This window comes from Ctenopharyngodon idella, chromosome 7, assembly GCF_019924925.1.
Source record: "Ctenopharyngodon idella isolate HZGC_01 chromosome 7, HZGC01, whole genome shotgun sequence".
NCBI lineage: Eukaryota > Metazoa > Chordata > Actinopteri > Cypriniformes > Xenocyprididae > Ctenopharyngodon > Ctenopharyngodon idella.
In genome coordinates, this window is record NC_067226.1 from 16,020,778 (window position 1) to 16,036,400 (window position 15,623).

General features: G+C 38.5%; 1 protein-coding gene across 1 annotated transcript in view; it reads left to right on the top strand.

Annotated features, from left to right (window-relative positions):
- The window catches only part of bean1 (brain expressed, associated with NEDD4, 1), a 57,723-nt gene that overhangs the window by 24,842 nt on the left and 17,258 nt on the right, over window positions 1-15,623 (top strand). Inside the window, exons 4-5 of the mRNA XM_051899654.1 lie at window positions 3,504-3,704; window positions 5,738-5,879. Coding sequence (XP_051755614.1) covers window positions 3,504-3,704; window positions 5,738-5,879 — 343 coding nt within the window. The remainder of the gene's footprint in view (window positions 1-3,503; window positions 3,705-5,737; window positions 5,880-15,623) is intronic.

A 15,623-nucleotide genomic window follows, 5' to 3' on the forward strand; every position in this document is an offset into this window, starting at 1 on the left:
AGAAATTATTCTAATATGATGATTTGGTGCTCAAGAAACATTTCTGATTATTATAAGTGTTGAAAACAGTTGTGCTGCTTTCATTCTTTCGGGATTTTTGATTAATAGAATGTTCAAAAGATACATACAGTAAATGTCTTGACTGTCACTAATGATCATTTTATTGCATCCTTGCTGAATAAATGTATTAACTTTGTTGTTGTTGTTGTTGTTGTTTTAAGAAATTACTGACCCAAAACTTTTTAACAACAGTGTAATTAAAATGTGTCTTTGAAAGTACATTTGACTGATAGCACTGCTTAATTTCTTTATTCTGTTGCCTAAATAACTGTAAAGGTTTGTCAACTGATAATAATTAATTGAGTGTGATACACAACCTGGTTTCTAAAGAGTCTCATGAGAATTGAGGTGTTTGAACAGCAATGCTGTATTACACCTTCTCAAAGTTTAATAACAACAGACCAACATTTAGCACCTCAGTTTCTTTGCCAAATGTTTGCTGAATATCACAGGTGATATTATTCTCTCAGATGCAATATATTAAAAAAAACAACAACAAAAAAAACTTTTTCAATATGTTTTTGTATTTATATTTTTGACTCAGAATCAGGAACTTCATAAAGTTTCAATATATTCAGTAAAATATTAATAATTGCTAACAGTATAGTGACTGAAGTTCAAAATAGCAATAGTCAAGTGACCACAGCACCCTTTTTAGTTACCTTTGTGTGAGAAAGCACATGTGATGGTAAAAGTGTGAAATTATTGATGTTAAGGAGGTCTTTTGATTGACTGTGATTATTTTGTGTTGAGTCTTTCTAGTATTTTGAACAGCCTGTGGCCTAGTTTGGTATCAGTAAGGTGTGATATTTTGCTCAATCATTCCAGGCAGAAAACGTTTTTTTTTTTTTCATATGATCAATTAAATCAAGATACTGTATTGTTCAACCATTAAAGTTGTCCCTATTGTGCTTTTTTTGAATATTACCTTTCATGTGGTGTATAATATAGCTGTTTGTGAATGTAAAAGGTCTGCAAAATTTTAAAGATCAAATTGCACAACAAATAGTTAGTCTCCTAAAAGAAAGAATCGATTCTGAACTGCTGAAACGTGTCGTCAGCAATTCCAGTCTCACTTCCTGTTACATACCTATGTAACAATGTAACAAATGGTCTTCATTGGCTGCCCGTGAACAACATCTACTTTGACCCGCCCTAAAACACTGTAGTTGTAGCTGAGACATAGAAGTGATTCGTGTTGTAGACATGTTGAGAAAATGCTGTTTTCAGCGCTTGCACTGAAAGGACTTGAGGACTTGCACTGGAATTGGTACGGAAACACAGACGACATTGTTCCTGTTAGTATCACTGTGTATTAAGCACTGAGGAAGCCTCCGGATCTCAAATTCAGATATGGTAATAGGCATTTCGTTTTCCGACACTCGCTGTAAGCGGTAGACCAATCACAACAGAGTAGGCTGTCTAAACAAATGAGAGCAGAGTAGGCTCACGGAAGGGGGTTTAGAGAGACTGAATCTTCAAACTAACCGCTTTCAGACTTTTTGAGAAATTAGGTGATGTGCGAATTATATTATGAGAAAATTAAAATGTTTTTTGACTTTGGATGAATGTAAACCTATTGCAAAACAAAATTAGGAACCTTTAAAACAGTATAATAATGGCACTTTAATTACAACAGTAATATTACTGGACTATCTACAGAAATATAATACACATATTTCATGCTTTTACACAGGGATTTCATGTGACGCATTTGACATGTGGTAAGACATATTAGTTGAGTGGCACGATCTTTGATTAGAATGTTTATATATATGCAAAAATGCGACTGAACTTAACAAACAGTGATCACCATGCATTTTTATTTACCTGCAGTAATTGTGCAAATAATTTGCAAATAAATTCATTTTCAATTAATTTATAAAAACGGTTAGTTCCTTAATTCTGACTGGTCAATAGCTGTGTTTTATTCACGATAAAACACGGCTATGACCGCTTCACCCAACGGTTCTGTGTATCACTACACAACACCCTTAGCAACGTAAACTGTATGTTCTCAATTGATATTGTTCATTGAAGCTTACTGTATTATGTAGAACTAGTAGAGTAATATGAGAACGAGATCGATTGAGCGAGTTTATTACCTGCATTCAGATTTAGCATTTTCCTTCAGGTCAGTCCTATGTTCATAATAAAAAATCTGTTTAAATGTCCGATGTATTATCTTGTCCTTTTAAGAGTTAAGGGGTTTTCCCGTGACTGACAGTCGCTAGTCAAAGCATTTGTCAGTTGCGTCTTGTTCCATGTTCACAACAATTCAGTCTTTTCAATGTATAAGTCTTCACTACTGACTGACACACTCATAAAGACAGTCTTTGCCGTCATCTAATGGCGTAATAATGTAACTTCTGTTGCTGTTCACGGTCAGGGACTATTTTTTCCGGCGGAAGGAAGACTTTTAGTGAAAGTTTACTTCATGAAAGTTGCATTGATACATATTTTTGGCTTTAATATTTGTATTGTGTGGTAACCGTTTTATAAAAGCAATAAGGTACGAGAGGCTAGTGCTATATCATGTATAAGTCACGGCTGAAGGGCATTGTTAGGCATGACGCGAAGCTAATATATATATATATATATATATATATATATATATATATATATATATAACGTATAGCGAATATAATATATATTATATAATATATAAAATTACTGATTTTTTTTACACTAAACACTTAAAGATGTTTCCTTTGTCTTCAGAATAAATATGGTTACCATTCTCATTCTCAAGCACTGCTGGCCCCACAGATACATTGATTTGATTTCTGTCTTGTTTATCTCTAGGAAGGGCTGGAGGCCTCAAGCCCACAGAGTGTTAATATCATCATTTTTCCCAATAGGCTTTATTGAATCTGTCTGTATCTCTGTAGCCTATAAGTGTATGTGTGTAAGTGTGTGTATGTGGCTTATTTTGGTTTCTCTCTGGTCTGAATGGAACGGGTGAAGGAAGTCAGAGGGGAGGTAATGGCTGGAGTTGGGCTTCTTGTGAGCTGAAATGAAAGTCTTCCACCCACATATTTAAAAATTCAAACGGGTCAAGATTAAAAATTAAACGCTGCAGACTTGAGAATCTAATCCACTGAGGGATGAAAGTCTGGGGAGCATTCCTGATCTGCGGTACACAGAGAGGTAGGTGTGTGAGTGTGTTTGTGTGTCTCAGAGAAGGGTTATTATATGGAAACTGACATAATACCACACCATTAAAATCTGTGTGGGAAAGAAGAAAATGTCTCTTCTGTGCTTTATGTAACACTTGCTACTGTAAATTATTGAAACTGCTTTAAAAACTGACCATCCGGCTCATCTTTCTCTCCTGTTTCCCTTATTTCTTTATTTCTTTTTCTCATGTCATCTTCCCATCTTCCTCATTCTCTCAAACCTCCACACATCCCATCTCTGGTTCTACCATGTCCTCCATCCAGTGAGCTCAAACCAGAGCAGTCATGCTCATGAGTACCCAGACTGCCAAGAAGGGGGTAATGAAGCCAGCCTGCTGGTGTCCCCTTTGGTGGTGGCTGGCATCGTCATCGGCCTGGTGCTCTTCCTCTCCTGCATCACCATCATTGTGGGCAGTCTGCGCAAAGACAGCCGACTGCGCAACCCCCACCTGCGTGCCAGCTACGGTCAGTGGCCTAACTTCATGGGGTCCATAACATATCAAAAACACATAAGGTTTTGTGTGTAGTCTTTGTGTATAGTACTGTGTTGTGGCATAAGTAGTTATGTGACATGCATGAAAAGTTGGTTTGTCATACTATTTTGTTAATGCTATTCTGAAAGTTCAGCATCCCATTTTGCTCTTTTTTTTTTTTTTTTTTTTTTTTTTTTTTTTTTTTTAAATATTGGTGAAGTTCAGGGAATGATGCCATTGGAAAGCCTGTCCTTTTATAGCTTTACTGAGTCTATCATTTAGCCTTGTCCAGTAGTTAGTGATATGGTCAAGACCATCTTTCTATTATTTGGCATTGACTGTATTATAAACTGCAGCATTTTGAAGGTTTAGGTTTACTTTGGATTTTACTGTCCTAGCAGAGTTATCACTGGTGTATTTTATCATTAACCATGGGCATGTTCTAATGTTTTCTATCTCTCTTTTTTTTTTTTTTTTTAACCTAAATCTAACAAACTTATGTTATTGTAATTTTTTTTGTGCTATCTTTCTTTAAAAATCATCACTTAGTTAGATTCCTTTTGTTATCTTATGTAGTGACATTTAAACATTTTTAATAAGGTTATATCATGAAAAAAAAAAAAAAAATGATTGAGTTAATTTTACTCTGAAAACCGTAACTTTTTTTTAAATCTCTGACCATTTCAGTCTGGTCTTTACAGTTTATGTAGTACATTACTGCAGATTGTAATGCAGATGCTGTTATTGACAGTTAGGGCAGCAAACCCATTTACATTCTCATTGCTGTTCAACCATTACAAACACTTGTAGTGTCTTTACCTATAACGCTATTATCAATAAATTGTAGCTGTATGTTTTATGCAGAGGTATAAATTTTTTAGTTGAAATCTTTTAGATTGGACATCTGTATGTTCTTTTACCACAATGTCTTAATGTGTAGTAGACCTTAAGGAAATATAATGGTATTATGTCACAACCACATTTTTATACACATTATATTAGCAATGGAAGTGCGTTAAAGGGATAGTTCACCCAAAAATAAAAATTGTCATCATTTACTCACCTTCATGTTGTTCCAAACCCATAAGTTCATATTCGAAACACAAATGAAGATATTATTAATTAAATCTGAGAGATATCTGTCCCTTCATTGAAGGTCTACACAACCAAGACTTTGACTATTCAAAAAGTTCATAAAGAGATAGCAGTTTAATCCTAGTATTGTAAAGAGACAAGATCGCATTATATGATAAACAGATTTAATTTAGGAATTAAAAACAGAAGCTTGAACGTGCTTGTGTGATGTGAGAACAAATCTCTTTTGTTCTTGAGCATCAGTCAACTACGTTTGTTTGTTTATATTTATCAACTCTATTGTTTGTTCATATTTATACTATTTTTTTTCTTCTTTATAGTTTCTTATTTATGCTTCTCATTTCAAACTTTCTCTTTCACTATTAAACTGTCTTACTATTTCTAAGCACCTGTACACCAAGACAAATGCCTTGTACATGTAAACCCACTGTACTTGGCAATAAAGCTGATTCCGATTCTGATTGAGCTTCCACTATTTGATGTGCTGAATATATGTGATGATCAATATATACATGTGAATAAAAGCTTAAATTAAATCTGTTCACCATTTAAAGCAATCATGTTTCTTTAGAAGTCCTGAATTTAACCACAAAGTTATGGTAGAATAGTTTCAGTGAGGTACCAAAATATCTCAGGTTTCATTAAAATATATATTTAAATTTTTATCATATCATTTGTGTTGTAAAGATGAACAAAAGTCTTTTGGGTTTAAAATGACATGAGTAAATGGTGGAGAGGTGAGAAAATGATGACAGAATTCAAATTTTTGGGTGAACTGTCCCTTTAAGAACATGACAGTATTGATTTTAGAAATAAATAATGGACAAAACAATGTGCAATATATATAAAAGCCTCACTCTCAAGACTTAACATTCTCAAACTTATAATATAAGAAACAGAAATTCACATGTTTTGTTGTTGTTTCTACAGCTCCAGATGGCCTCTCATATGGTGGCTCCATTGGAGAGCTGAGGTCCACTTGTGTTGAGGACTTTCCCCCTGCTTTTGACTTTGACTCCTATGTGGAGACGCTGTCTCAAGTCAACGTCATGTACCCAGATTCCCCACCTCAGTAAGTAACATTTTGCCTCTGGATTGAGAATATATTGCCAAAAGTTTTGGGACGCCTGCCTTTACGTGCACATAAACTTTAATGACATCCCATTCTTAATCCGTAGGGTTTAATATGGAGTTGACCCACCCTTTGCAGCTATAACAGCTTCAACTCTTCTAGGAAGGCTTTCCACAAGGTTTAGGAGTGTGTTTATGGGAATTTTTGACCATTCTTCTAGAAGCGCATTTGTGAGGTCAGGCAGTGATGTTGGTGAGAAGGCCTGGCTTGCAGTTTTCGCTCTAATTCATCCCAAAGGTGTTCTTTCGGGTTGAGGTCAGGACTCTGTCCAGGCCAGTCAAGTTCCTCCACACCAAACTCGCTCATCCATGTCTTTATGGACCTTGCTTTGTGCACTGGTGTGCAGTCATGTTGGAACAGGAAGGGGCCATCCCCAAACTGTTCCCACAAAGTTGGGAGCATGAAATTGTCCAAAATGTCTTGGTATGCTGAAGCATTAAGAGTTCCTTTCACTGGAACTAAAGGGCCAAGCCCAACCCCTGAAAAACAACCCCACATCATAATCCCCCCTCCACCAAACTTTACACTTGGCACAATGCAGTCAGGCAAGTATCGTTCTCCTGGCAACCACCAAACCCAGACTCGTCCATCGGATTGCCAGACAGAGAAGTGTGATTCGTCACTCCAGAGAACACGTCTCCACTGCTCTAGATTCCAGTGGCAGGCGGCGTGCTTTACACCACTGCGTCCGACGCTTTGCATTGCACTTGGTGATGTAAGGCTTGGATGCAGCTGCTCAGCAATGGAAACCCATTCCATGAAGCTCTCTACGCACTGTTCTTGAGCTAATCTGAAGGCCACATGAAGTTTGGAGGTCTGTATCTATTGACTCTGCAGAAAGTTGGTGACTTCTGTGCACTGTGCGCCTCAGCATGCGCTGACCCCGCTCTGTGATTTTACATGGCCTTCCACTTCGTGGCTGAGTTGCTGTTGTTCCCAATTGCTTCCACTTTGTTATGATACCACTAACAGTTGACCATGGAATATTTAGTAGTGAGGAAATTTCACGTATGGACTTATTGCACAGGTGGCAACCTATCACGGTACCACACTTGAATTCACTGAGCTCCTGAGAGCGACCCATTCTTTCACAAATGTTTGTAGAAGCAGTCTGCATGCCTAGGTGCTTGATTTTATACACCTGTGGCCATAAAAGTGATTGGAACACCTGAATTCAATGATTTGGAGGGGTGTCCCAATACTTTTGGCAATATTGTGTGTGTGTGTGTGTGTGTGTGTATGTGTGTATATATATATATATATATATATATATATATATATATATATATTGTATGTACAGTGAAAGGTCGAAGAGGAAGTGTGTGCGTGTGTAATCAGTAATGAGATCACTTTTATCGGCTGTGACAGAGAAAGCAGACCGTCTCTTTAATGGATTCCATTCTGCCGTCCTTTTAACAGTCTTTACAGGCCTTAGCATAGCATGAGCTGATAACTACGCTAAAAGCGTTTTTTTTTTTTTTTTTTTTTTTTTTTTTTTTTTGACTAAAAAGTAAAAAAAAAAATAGTTTGCAGTAACCAGATGAGTAGTTGTATTCACTATTCTCAGCTCTCTGTCCGTTTCCTTTCTCTGTTCAGAAGGTTTCACCTTTTGCAGTCTTCTCTCATCCTGTTAGGAAGGTTGGACACCTTCAACTTTCAGCCTTCAGCCTGTTCTCCTAACAAGCAGGGATTGCTGATAAATGCCATGGCTTTGCACTGAAAAAAGCTTGGTGTGTTTGATCTAAATGGCAGCTTGTCTAATTGGCATCTTTAAAGAATCTGTCAGTTCCCTTCCTTGCCATTTAGCCTGCCTGCCTTCACACAGCGACCCAGAAAATACTTCTCAGGTAGGGGAGCCCATTACAGAGGGATGTGTCAGAGTGAGAATGGTTTTATTGTTTATCAGGTATCATTTCAATACAGTGACTTTAGGTTTGGATGCGAAAACCAGATTCTAACATTTTTTTGAGTAGCTCCAATGAACAGTGGCCTTTGCTGTTTTTAGCATTTGTTACTCATAAGAGCTCCACAAAAGCAATTTGATTGTGTAAAGGAACCTCACTTATACATTACAAAAATCAATGCTAAAACATCATCTGAGATGATACATTTCAAAATGATTATGACCTCAGTGGTATCTATACATCCTGAAATCATTATAACTATACGCTGTATCATGTTACTATAAGCTATGCATTTGGGGTCTATAAATTCTATTATTTTATTTTAAGAAACTTCAGACTCCAAAACAATTATAACTTTTCTGGGGATAGGATATACTGTACATTCTGATATCTTTAGGACTTCATAACAGAATTCAAATTATTATAAACATATTGAAAATTCAGAACAATACACTATAATTTGCTGTAGTTTTAGTACCTGGTGTTTCAGTTTTTTGTTCTTTCTTAATGTGGGGGCAAAAAGGCAACTTTATCTTTATGCCACACTAGAAAAGAAAAAAAAATACAGGTGTCTGATCCATGCTTATATCTACTGACCTATAAAACGATTGGAGCGAGATACTCCCAGATATGAAATGAATGAGAGTGTGCGCTCTTGACTGCACACACTGCACACTGGCAGTGTTTAGTAGATCGGGAAATCAAAAAAAAAAAAAAAAAAAAAAAACACCCACATGAATCTAACATGCCAAAGCAAACCTTTCATTTGAGTTTTTTTTTTTTTTTCTTTTTTTTTTTTTCTCTCCCATGGAGAGTGCAATATGTTTGTCATATTCATTCAGTGAAAAGAATGATTGCTTACTCAAATGTAAGGTGACTGGACATCAAGTCTATGTTTCAGTTTTTATGGGTCTCAGATATATATATATATATATATATATAATATATATCATCATGTGACAACACCGAAGAAATTACACTTTGCTGCAATGTAAAGTAGTGAGTGTACAGCTTGTATAACAGTGTAAATTTGCTGTCCCCTCAAAATAACTCAACACACAGCCATTAATGTCTAAACTGCTGGTAAGTGAAAATGTCCAATTTGGGCCCAAAGTGTCAATATTTTGTGTGGCCACCATTATTTTCCAGCACTGCCTTAACCCTCTTGGGCATGGAGTTCACCAGAGCTTCACAGGTTGCCACTGGAGTCCTCTTCCACTCCTCCATGACGACATCACGGAGCTGGTGGATGTTAGAGACCTCGCGCTCCTCCACCTTCCGTTTGAGGATGCCCCACAGATGCTCAATAGGGTTTAGGTCTGGAGACATTCTTTAGCAAGGCAGTGGTCATCTTGGAGGTGTGTTTGGGGTCGTTATCATGTTGGAATACTGCCCTGCGGCCCAGTCTCCGAAGGGAGGGGATCATGCTCTGCTTCAGTATGTCACAGTACATGTTGGCATTCATGGTTCTCTCAATGAACTGTAGCTCCCCAGTGCCGGCAGCACTCATGCAGCCCCAGACTATGACACTCCCACCACCATGCTTGACTGTAGGCAAGACACACTTATCTTTGTACTCCTCACCTGGTTGCCGCCACAAACGCTTGACACCATCTGAACCAAATAAGTTTATCTTGGTCTCATCAGGCCACAGGACATGGTTCCAGTAATCCATGTTCTTAGTCTGCTAGTCTTCTTGTGCATCATCTTAAGAAGGGGCTTCCTTCTGGGATGACAGCCATGCAGACCAATTTGATGCAGTGTGCAGACCATGCAGACCAATTTGATGCCATGTTGAACTTCCAGTGACCAGTATGAGAGAATGAGAGCGATAACACCAAATTTAACACACCTGCTCCCCATTCACACCTGAGACCTTGTAACACTAACGAGTCACATGACACCGGGGAGAGAAAATGGCTAATTGGGCCCAATTTGGACATTTTTACTTAGGGGTGTACTCACTTTTGTGGCCAGTGGTTTAGACATTAATGGCTGTGTGTTGAGTTATTTTGAGGGGACAGCAAATTTACACTGTTATACAAGCTGTACACTCACTACTTTACATTGTAGCAAAGTGTCATTTCTTCAGTGTTGTCGCATGAAAAGATACACTATATTGCCAAAAGTATTGGGACACCCTTCCAAATCATTGAATTCAGGTGTTCCAATCACGTCTATGGCCACAGGTGTATAAAATGCATGCAGACTGCTTCTACAAACATTTGTGAAAGAATGGGTCGCTGTCAGGAGCTCAGTGAATTTAAGCGTGGTGCCATGATAGGTTGCCACCTGTGCAATAAGTCCATACGTGAAATTTCCTCAGTACTAAATATTCCACGGTCAACTGTTAGTGGTATCATAACAAAGTGGAAGCAATTGGGAACAACAGCAACTCAGCCATGAAGTGGTAGGCCACGTAAAATCACAGAGCAGGGTCAGCACATGCTGAGGCGCACAGTGCACAGAAGTCACCAACTTTCTGCAGAGTCAATAGCTACAGACCTCCAAACTTAGTGTGGCCTTCAGATTAGCTCAATGTTCTCTGGAGTGACGAATCACACTTCTCTGTCTGGCAATCCGATGGACGAGTCTGGGTTTGACGGTTGTCAGGAGAATGGTATTTGCCTGACTGCATTGTGCCAAGTCTAAAGTTTGGTGGAGGGGGGATTATGATGTGGGGTTGTTTTTCAGGGACTGGGCTTGGCCCCTTAGTTCCATTGAAAGGAACTCTTAATGCTTCAGCATACCAAGACATTTTGGACAATTTCATACTCCCAACTTTGTGGGAACAGTTTGGGGATGGCCTCTTCCTGTTCCAACATGACTGCGAGTTTGGTGTCGATAGAACACCTTTGGGATGAATTAGAGCAAAGACTGCGATCCAGGCCTTCTCGACAACAACGCTGTCTGACCTCACGAATGCGCTTCTAGAAGAATGGTCAAAAATTCCCATAAACACACACCTAAAACTTGTGGAAAGCCTTCCCAGAAGAGTTGAGGCTGTTATAGCTGCAAAGGGTGGGCCAACTCCATACTAAACCCTACGGACTAAGAATGGGATGTCATTAAAGTTCATGTGCACATAAAGGCAGGCGTCCCAAAACTTTTGGCAATATAGTGTATAATAAAATATTTACAAAAATGTGAGGGGTGTACTCACTGCTGTGAGATACTGTATATATATATATATATATCAATGAGCTTATGCAGCGTTCATGCCATAACTCACATAATTAAGAGATGGCAACCCGTGATGTTCTAACCAGAGCTGTTCAGGTCCTCAGACTTGGAGTTATGCGTTTCCATGTCAACAGTATCAACACCGAAATTTATCTGCAGCAGTCAGGTACAAGCTCTCTGTGTTGTTTACGTTCATTATTATTGTAATGTTATGTGCTTTGAGACATGAGGTAATTTTTAATGCTGTCTCTTGTGACACTTTGCCGAGAGCAGCTGTGTATGTGCGTGTTCATGTTTTGGAGGAGGCGTGGATTTGGACAGTGATTTGCAGGAAGGGTGGGTTCGTATGCTTTCAATGCTAGCAGGCTAATGTTAACATTTCCCAGATCTCCTACTGCACCTTTAAGTTTTTGTGAAAATAGCTGAGCAAACGTAAAGGTGATCTGATATTTCATCTCAATGTCATGACAGTGTGGAATATCTGTGGAATTTAAGCATATCTGAGCTGGATATTTATGAAGTGTACCTAGGTGAAGACTTAGCTCATGAATATTAAGTTACATGGCTGAACAGTCTAGGAAAATTACCTGGCTAATTATTATTCATGAACTTGATGATGTCACAACCATCCCCTCTTGCCCTCTTATCCCCATTTAAATAAATAAATACATTGAAAATAATGCACTATAAACATGTTTGTCAACAGAATCTCAAACTCAAACTGCTTTTATTAAGCAAATCAAGGAGTGAAGGAGTGAGTCCGGATTTCTCTGCAGTTGTTGTGCATTGTAAAAAAAAAAAAAAAAAAAAACGCTAAATATCCATTTACGCTACACTACAGGCAAGACGTTTATACCATAGGCTATTTTCCGCCTAAATGCAGATTCGTCATGCTACAACTTCTTACGCAAATGAGATTGGGAGAGGCATTAGGAAGTTTGATTTGACTTGTTAATTTGTTTACAAAATAACTACATTACATGCATATTTACTTTGAAAATATTATTCCCCCATGAGCGAACCTTATCGGATGGATTGTGTGTAAATGTTTCCCTACCCTTAAATATAAACCGTGGTGTGCTGCTGTCAAAGATGTTGACTCTAAACCTGACTAAAGTCAAGGTTGACTTGTGACTTCATGCAGAACAATCACTTCTGATTGACCTGACTGTTGAGTCAGTTAATCTTCTCTTAAAGTGACTTTGTCTAGTTAGGTTATTTATCACTCCTGTATTTATTCTTCCTCAGTGATGAAGTGCTTCCTCTGTTGCATAACAGATGCCTAAATTGTTAAGCATGTGGCTGTCTGTGCTTGTGTGTGCATATCAGAGAGGAAAGGTTTAGTTAGGGTCATGCTTGTGCTCAACTTGCCTGCCCTTCATGGCTTGTTTCACAAAGTGCCAATGTTATTTACATCTCTATGACAGTTCCATTAGGCTGGCAGAGCCCTCTGGTGAAGCTCTGTGAAGGGGCTTTTGAACAGGGTGAAATTACCTCTCCACAAGAGCATGAGCTACCTAAAAGAGCAGGGCCGCCTCCTATTAAAAAGCAAATTATGACTGATATAGAATATTAGTGCTGGCCTGGAGGCCTATTAAGAATTACTGAATGGTGTGTAATTCTATTTGCGAGAGATACCCGACCCTCGGTCCAGATACTCAATTTAATTAGAGACAGGCGGTCCATACCCGCACACCTCAGTGAGAGGATGTGGTAAGATGATGGAAGATTACCACTACACACTCTTGACCACATTTTGTTCTACAGCGAAAAGTCTGCATCCAATGCAGCGATTTTTATGGAAAGAAACTTAATTTACTACAGTTAGTTCCGGTCCTGCAATCTGATTGGCTGAGCTGTGTTTCAAGGTATTTTGTCTGTGTTTAACACAGTCTGACAGTCTATCTGGAATGTGTAGTGATGATTTTTCACTAGCCACGTTTCCATTACAGATTTGCGATATTTTCTAAATGTCGATTAAAAAACTATTGCGACATGACGGCGTTTCCATTAACCTATGTTATGCGACTAAAACTCTCACGATGAGTCATTTTCCTCTCGCGATAAGATTTCCAAAAGATACTTCTATCTGAGAGCTTTATTTTGAGTGTAATATTTACCACAGCTTCCGGAAGCCCTTCTCCCTCATATATGGTTCCGTGGGTGCTTCTCAATTCTCCAATGGATGCTTCCTCATTTTTTCGCTCCTCCATCCTCCAGCCTGTGACCTGGAAAACGATCAAAGAAAATCTCGAAGGCCATTTCAATTCTATAAATGCACCGTAAGGAGGTGAGGAACGAGGAAGCTTCCTGGGGAGCTATGAGCGAGGATGTACAGGTGCATAGACATCTAATACTGTTAGTTTCTATTATTTTAATTATTAATTGTTAATAGATTAATACTATTAGTATTAGATGTCAAACTTTAATAATAAGGGTCCCCAGATCACTCAAGACTCGAGCGCAGCTGATGACGCTTTGAACTGACGCTCGAGGGATCCATTATATTCCAATATACAAATAAGATTTCCTCAGATTACCCCGTCCTCGTTTTCTTTTCTTGCATCCTCCCGTTGCATCTATGGGGGTGAAGCTGAGGTACAAGGAAAGAGATGCATAAATAAGAAAAGAAAAGCACCACTGTCTCGTCTTCTGTACAAACGTACCGTGCTATGTGACTGTACGTCAGGTGACCTGTAAATAAGAAAAAAAAATTTCCATTGCAGTTTTGCGAAATATTCCTTTTTCAAATTGCCTGAAAAACCACCTCATGTGAGCGTAAAAAAGTTTTTGCGATATTTGGGAGTTTTTGCGAAATTCACGTGTTTCCATTGAGCGTAATTTCAATTTGCAATTACAATTTGCGCAATTTGAAGGGTAATGGAAACGCAGCTACTGACTCTTTCTGCAGGTTACATCGATGGGTCAGTAGGTGGCAATGTGTGACTTTATGAGAGAACCATTGAATCATTTATTCAGGCAATTTGTTCAACAACACTGAGGGTGCTTCTCAAATGGAAGGCTGCGTCCTAGTAAGGCTGCGTATCTCGGCTGCCATGTCATCGAGTGCCTTTGAAGGCCTTCTCAATTTGAAGGATCCTTGGAAGGCAGCCTTTGTTTTGCGTCCTTCATTCAGCTCATTCTGAATGATCCTTCATGTCCTTCAATCACCCACAAGCACTGAACTAATCTGAGTTCATTGTGAAATGTAAGACAAAAATAATGTTTTCAGAGATTAAGCCATACATGTTTTCTTTTGTTTTGGTGTAAATTAATCATTGTAAATTAAACACTAAACTGCAAATAATCTTAGCCACTGGGAGACCACAGACATTTGTCATTCACTGTATTGCATTGATAAAAAGCCAGTTATATTTAAGATATAAGATTTTCAATACAAAGTGTTTTTTCCAAAATTATGTTTTAATAGTATTTTCATGCCGTATGTGGGGGCAAGAACATGCGTGACGTGGCCATGCACATTTACTAGACTGTCTCATTCTAGCGTTCAATGCTGAGTCTGGCCTAGCCTCAGAAGAACTAGTATTGGAAGGACACACAGCCTCACTGGGATGCAGCCTTCTGTTTGATAAGCACCCTGAATCATTCAGGAACAAAACAAGTCATCTTTTATGAGTGAGTCATTGAATCATTCATTCAACCCATTAGTTCAACAACATTAATTCAGGATCGGTCCTCATTTGGATTTTAGTTGAGGGAGCAGAAATAGACAAAGTAACTGGCAATATTGTGTCTAAAATGTAATCTAGATAATATTAACTTTTTGTTTAACTGTTATACAATTCATCATACTCATAGTCATAATCGTGCTGTTGATCTGAATAGCAGCATGAATGATTACCTGTTGTCAAATTAAAGCCGCACTGAGATTCGGAACAATTGTACTCTTGCTTGTATGATATTGTTTTACTTAAAAAATATTATTTTGCAATTTTTTTTTTTTGCTTTTTTCATTGTAAGATCTCAATTCCAGTGTTCTATGTTTTACTGTTATACGGTTCTGTAGTGTTCTGTATGGTGTCTGTGAATTTAGAGTGTTTGAGAGAGGAGGTCTTACAGATGCTAAGCCACTGAAGCTGAACGGAGCTCTCCATCACTGCCTGCCTCTCTGCTAGCCTTCATTCATCTGTGCCAGAAATGAGTGGGAGCAGAATCACTCTTCAGATCAGAGGAGATGAGCCTCCAGTCACATCATAATGTGCATTTATCACCACTGGCACATTGCAGCCTGCCCTTTCAGCCACTATTACAAATTCATGCCTCTCTGTCTTCACAGTTAAAGCAACATGAGTTAAAGCTACAAAAAAATATGTGCTTAGAGGAAGCGAAATGTTTATTTTTGTGTGTGTATGTGGACTGGCATAGGACCATTATGCTGGGCTACCCAGGCATTTCCGCATGCCACGTTTGGGAACATGCCAGTTTATTCTACATGCACATATGTGGACTCTAACATGGAGTCCACCGCTATGCTGTTCTTTGATGTCTTCAGGACTTTGGAAAGAGGAGCTATTAGCGCAGTAGGTGTAAGTGCAAGACCATTGCAACAGAATAGCAGTATGTTTGTGTGGCTGTC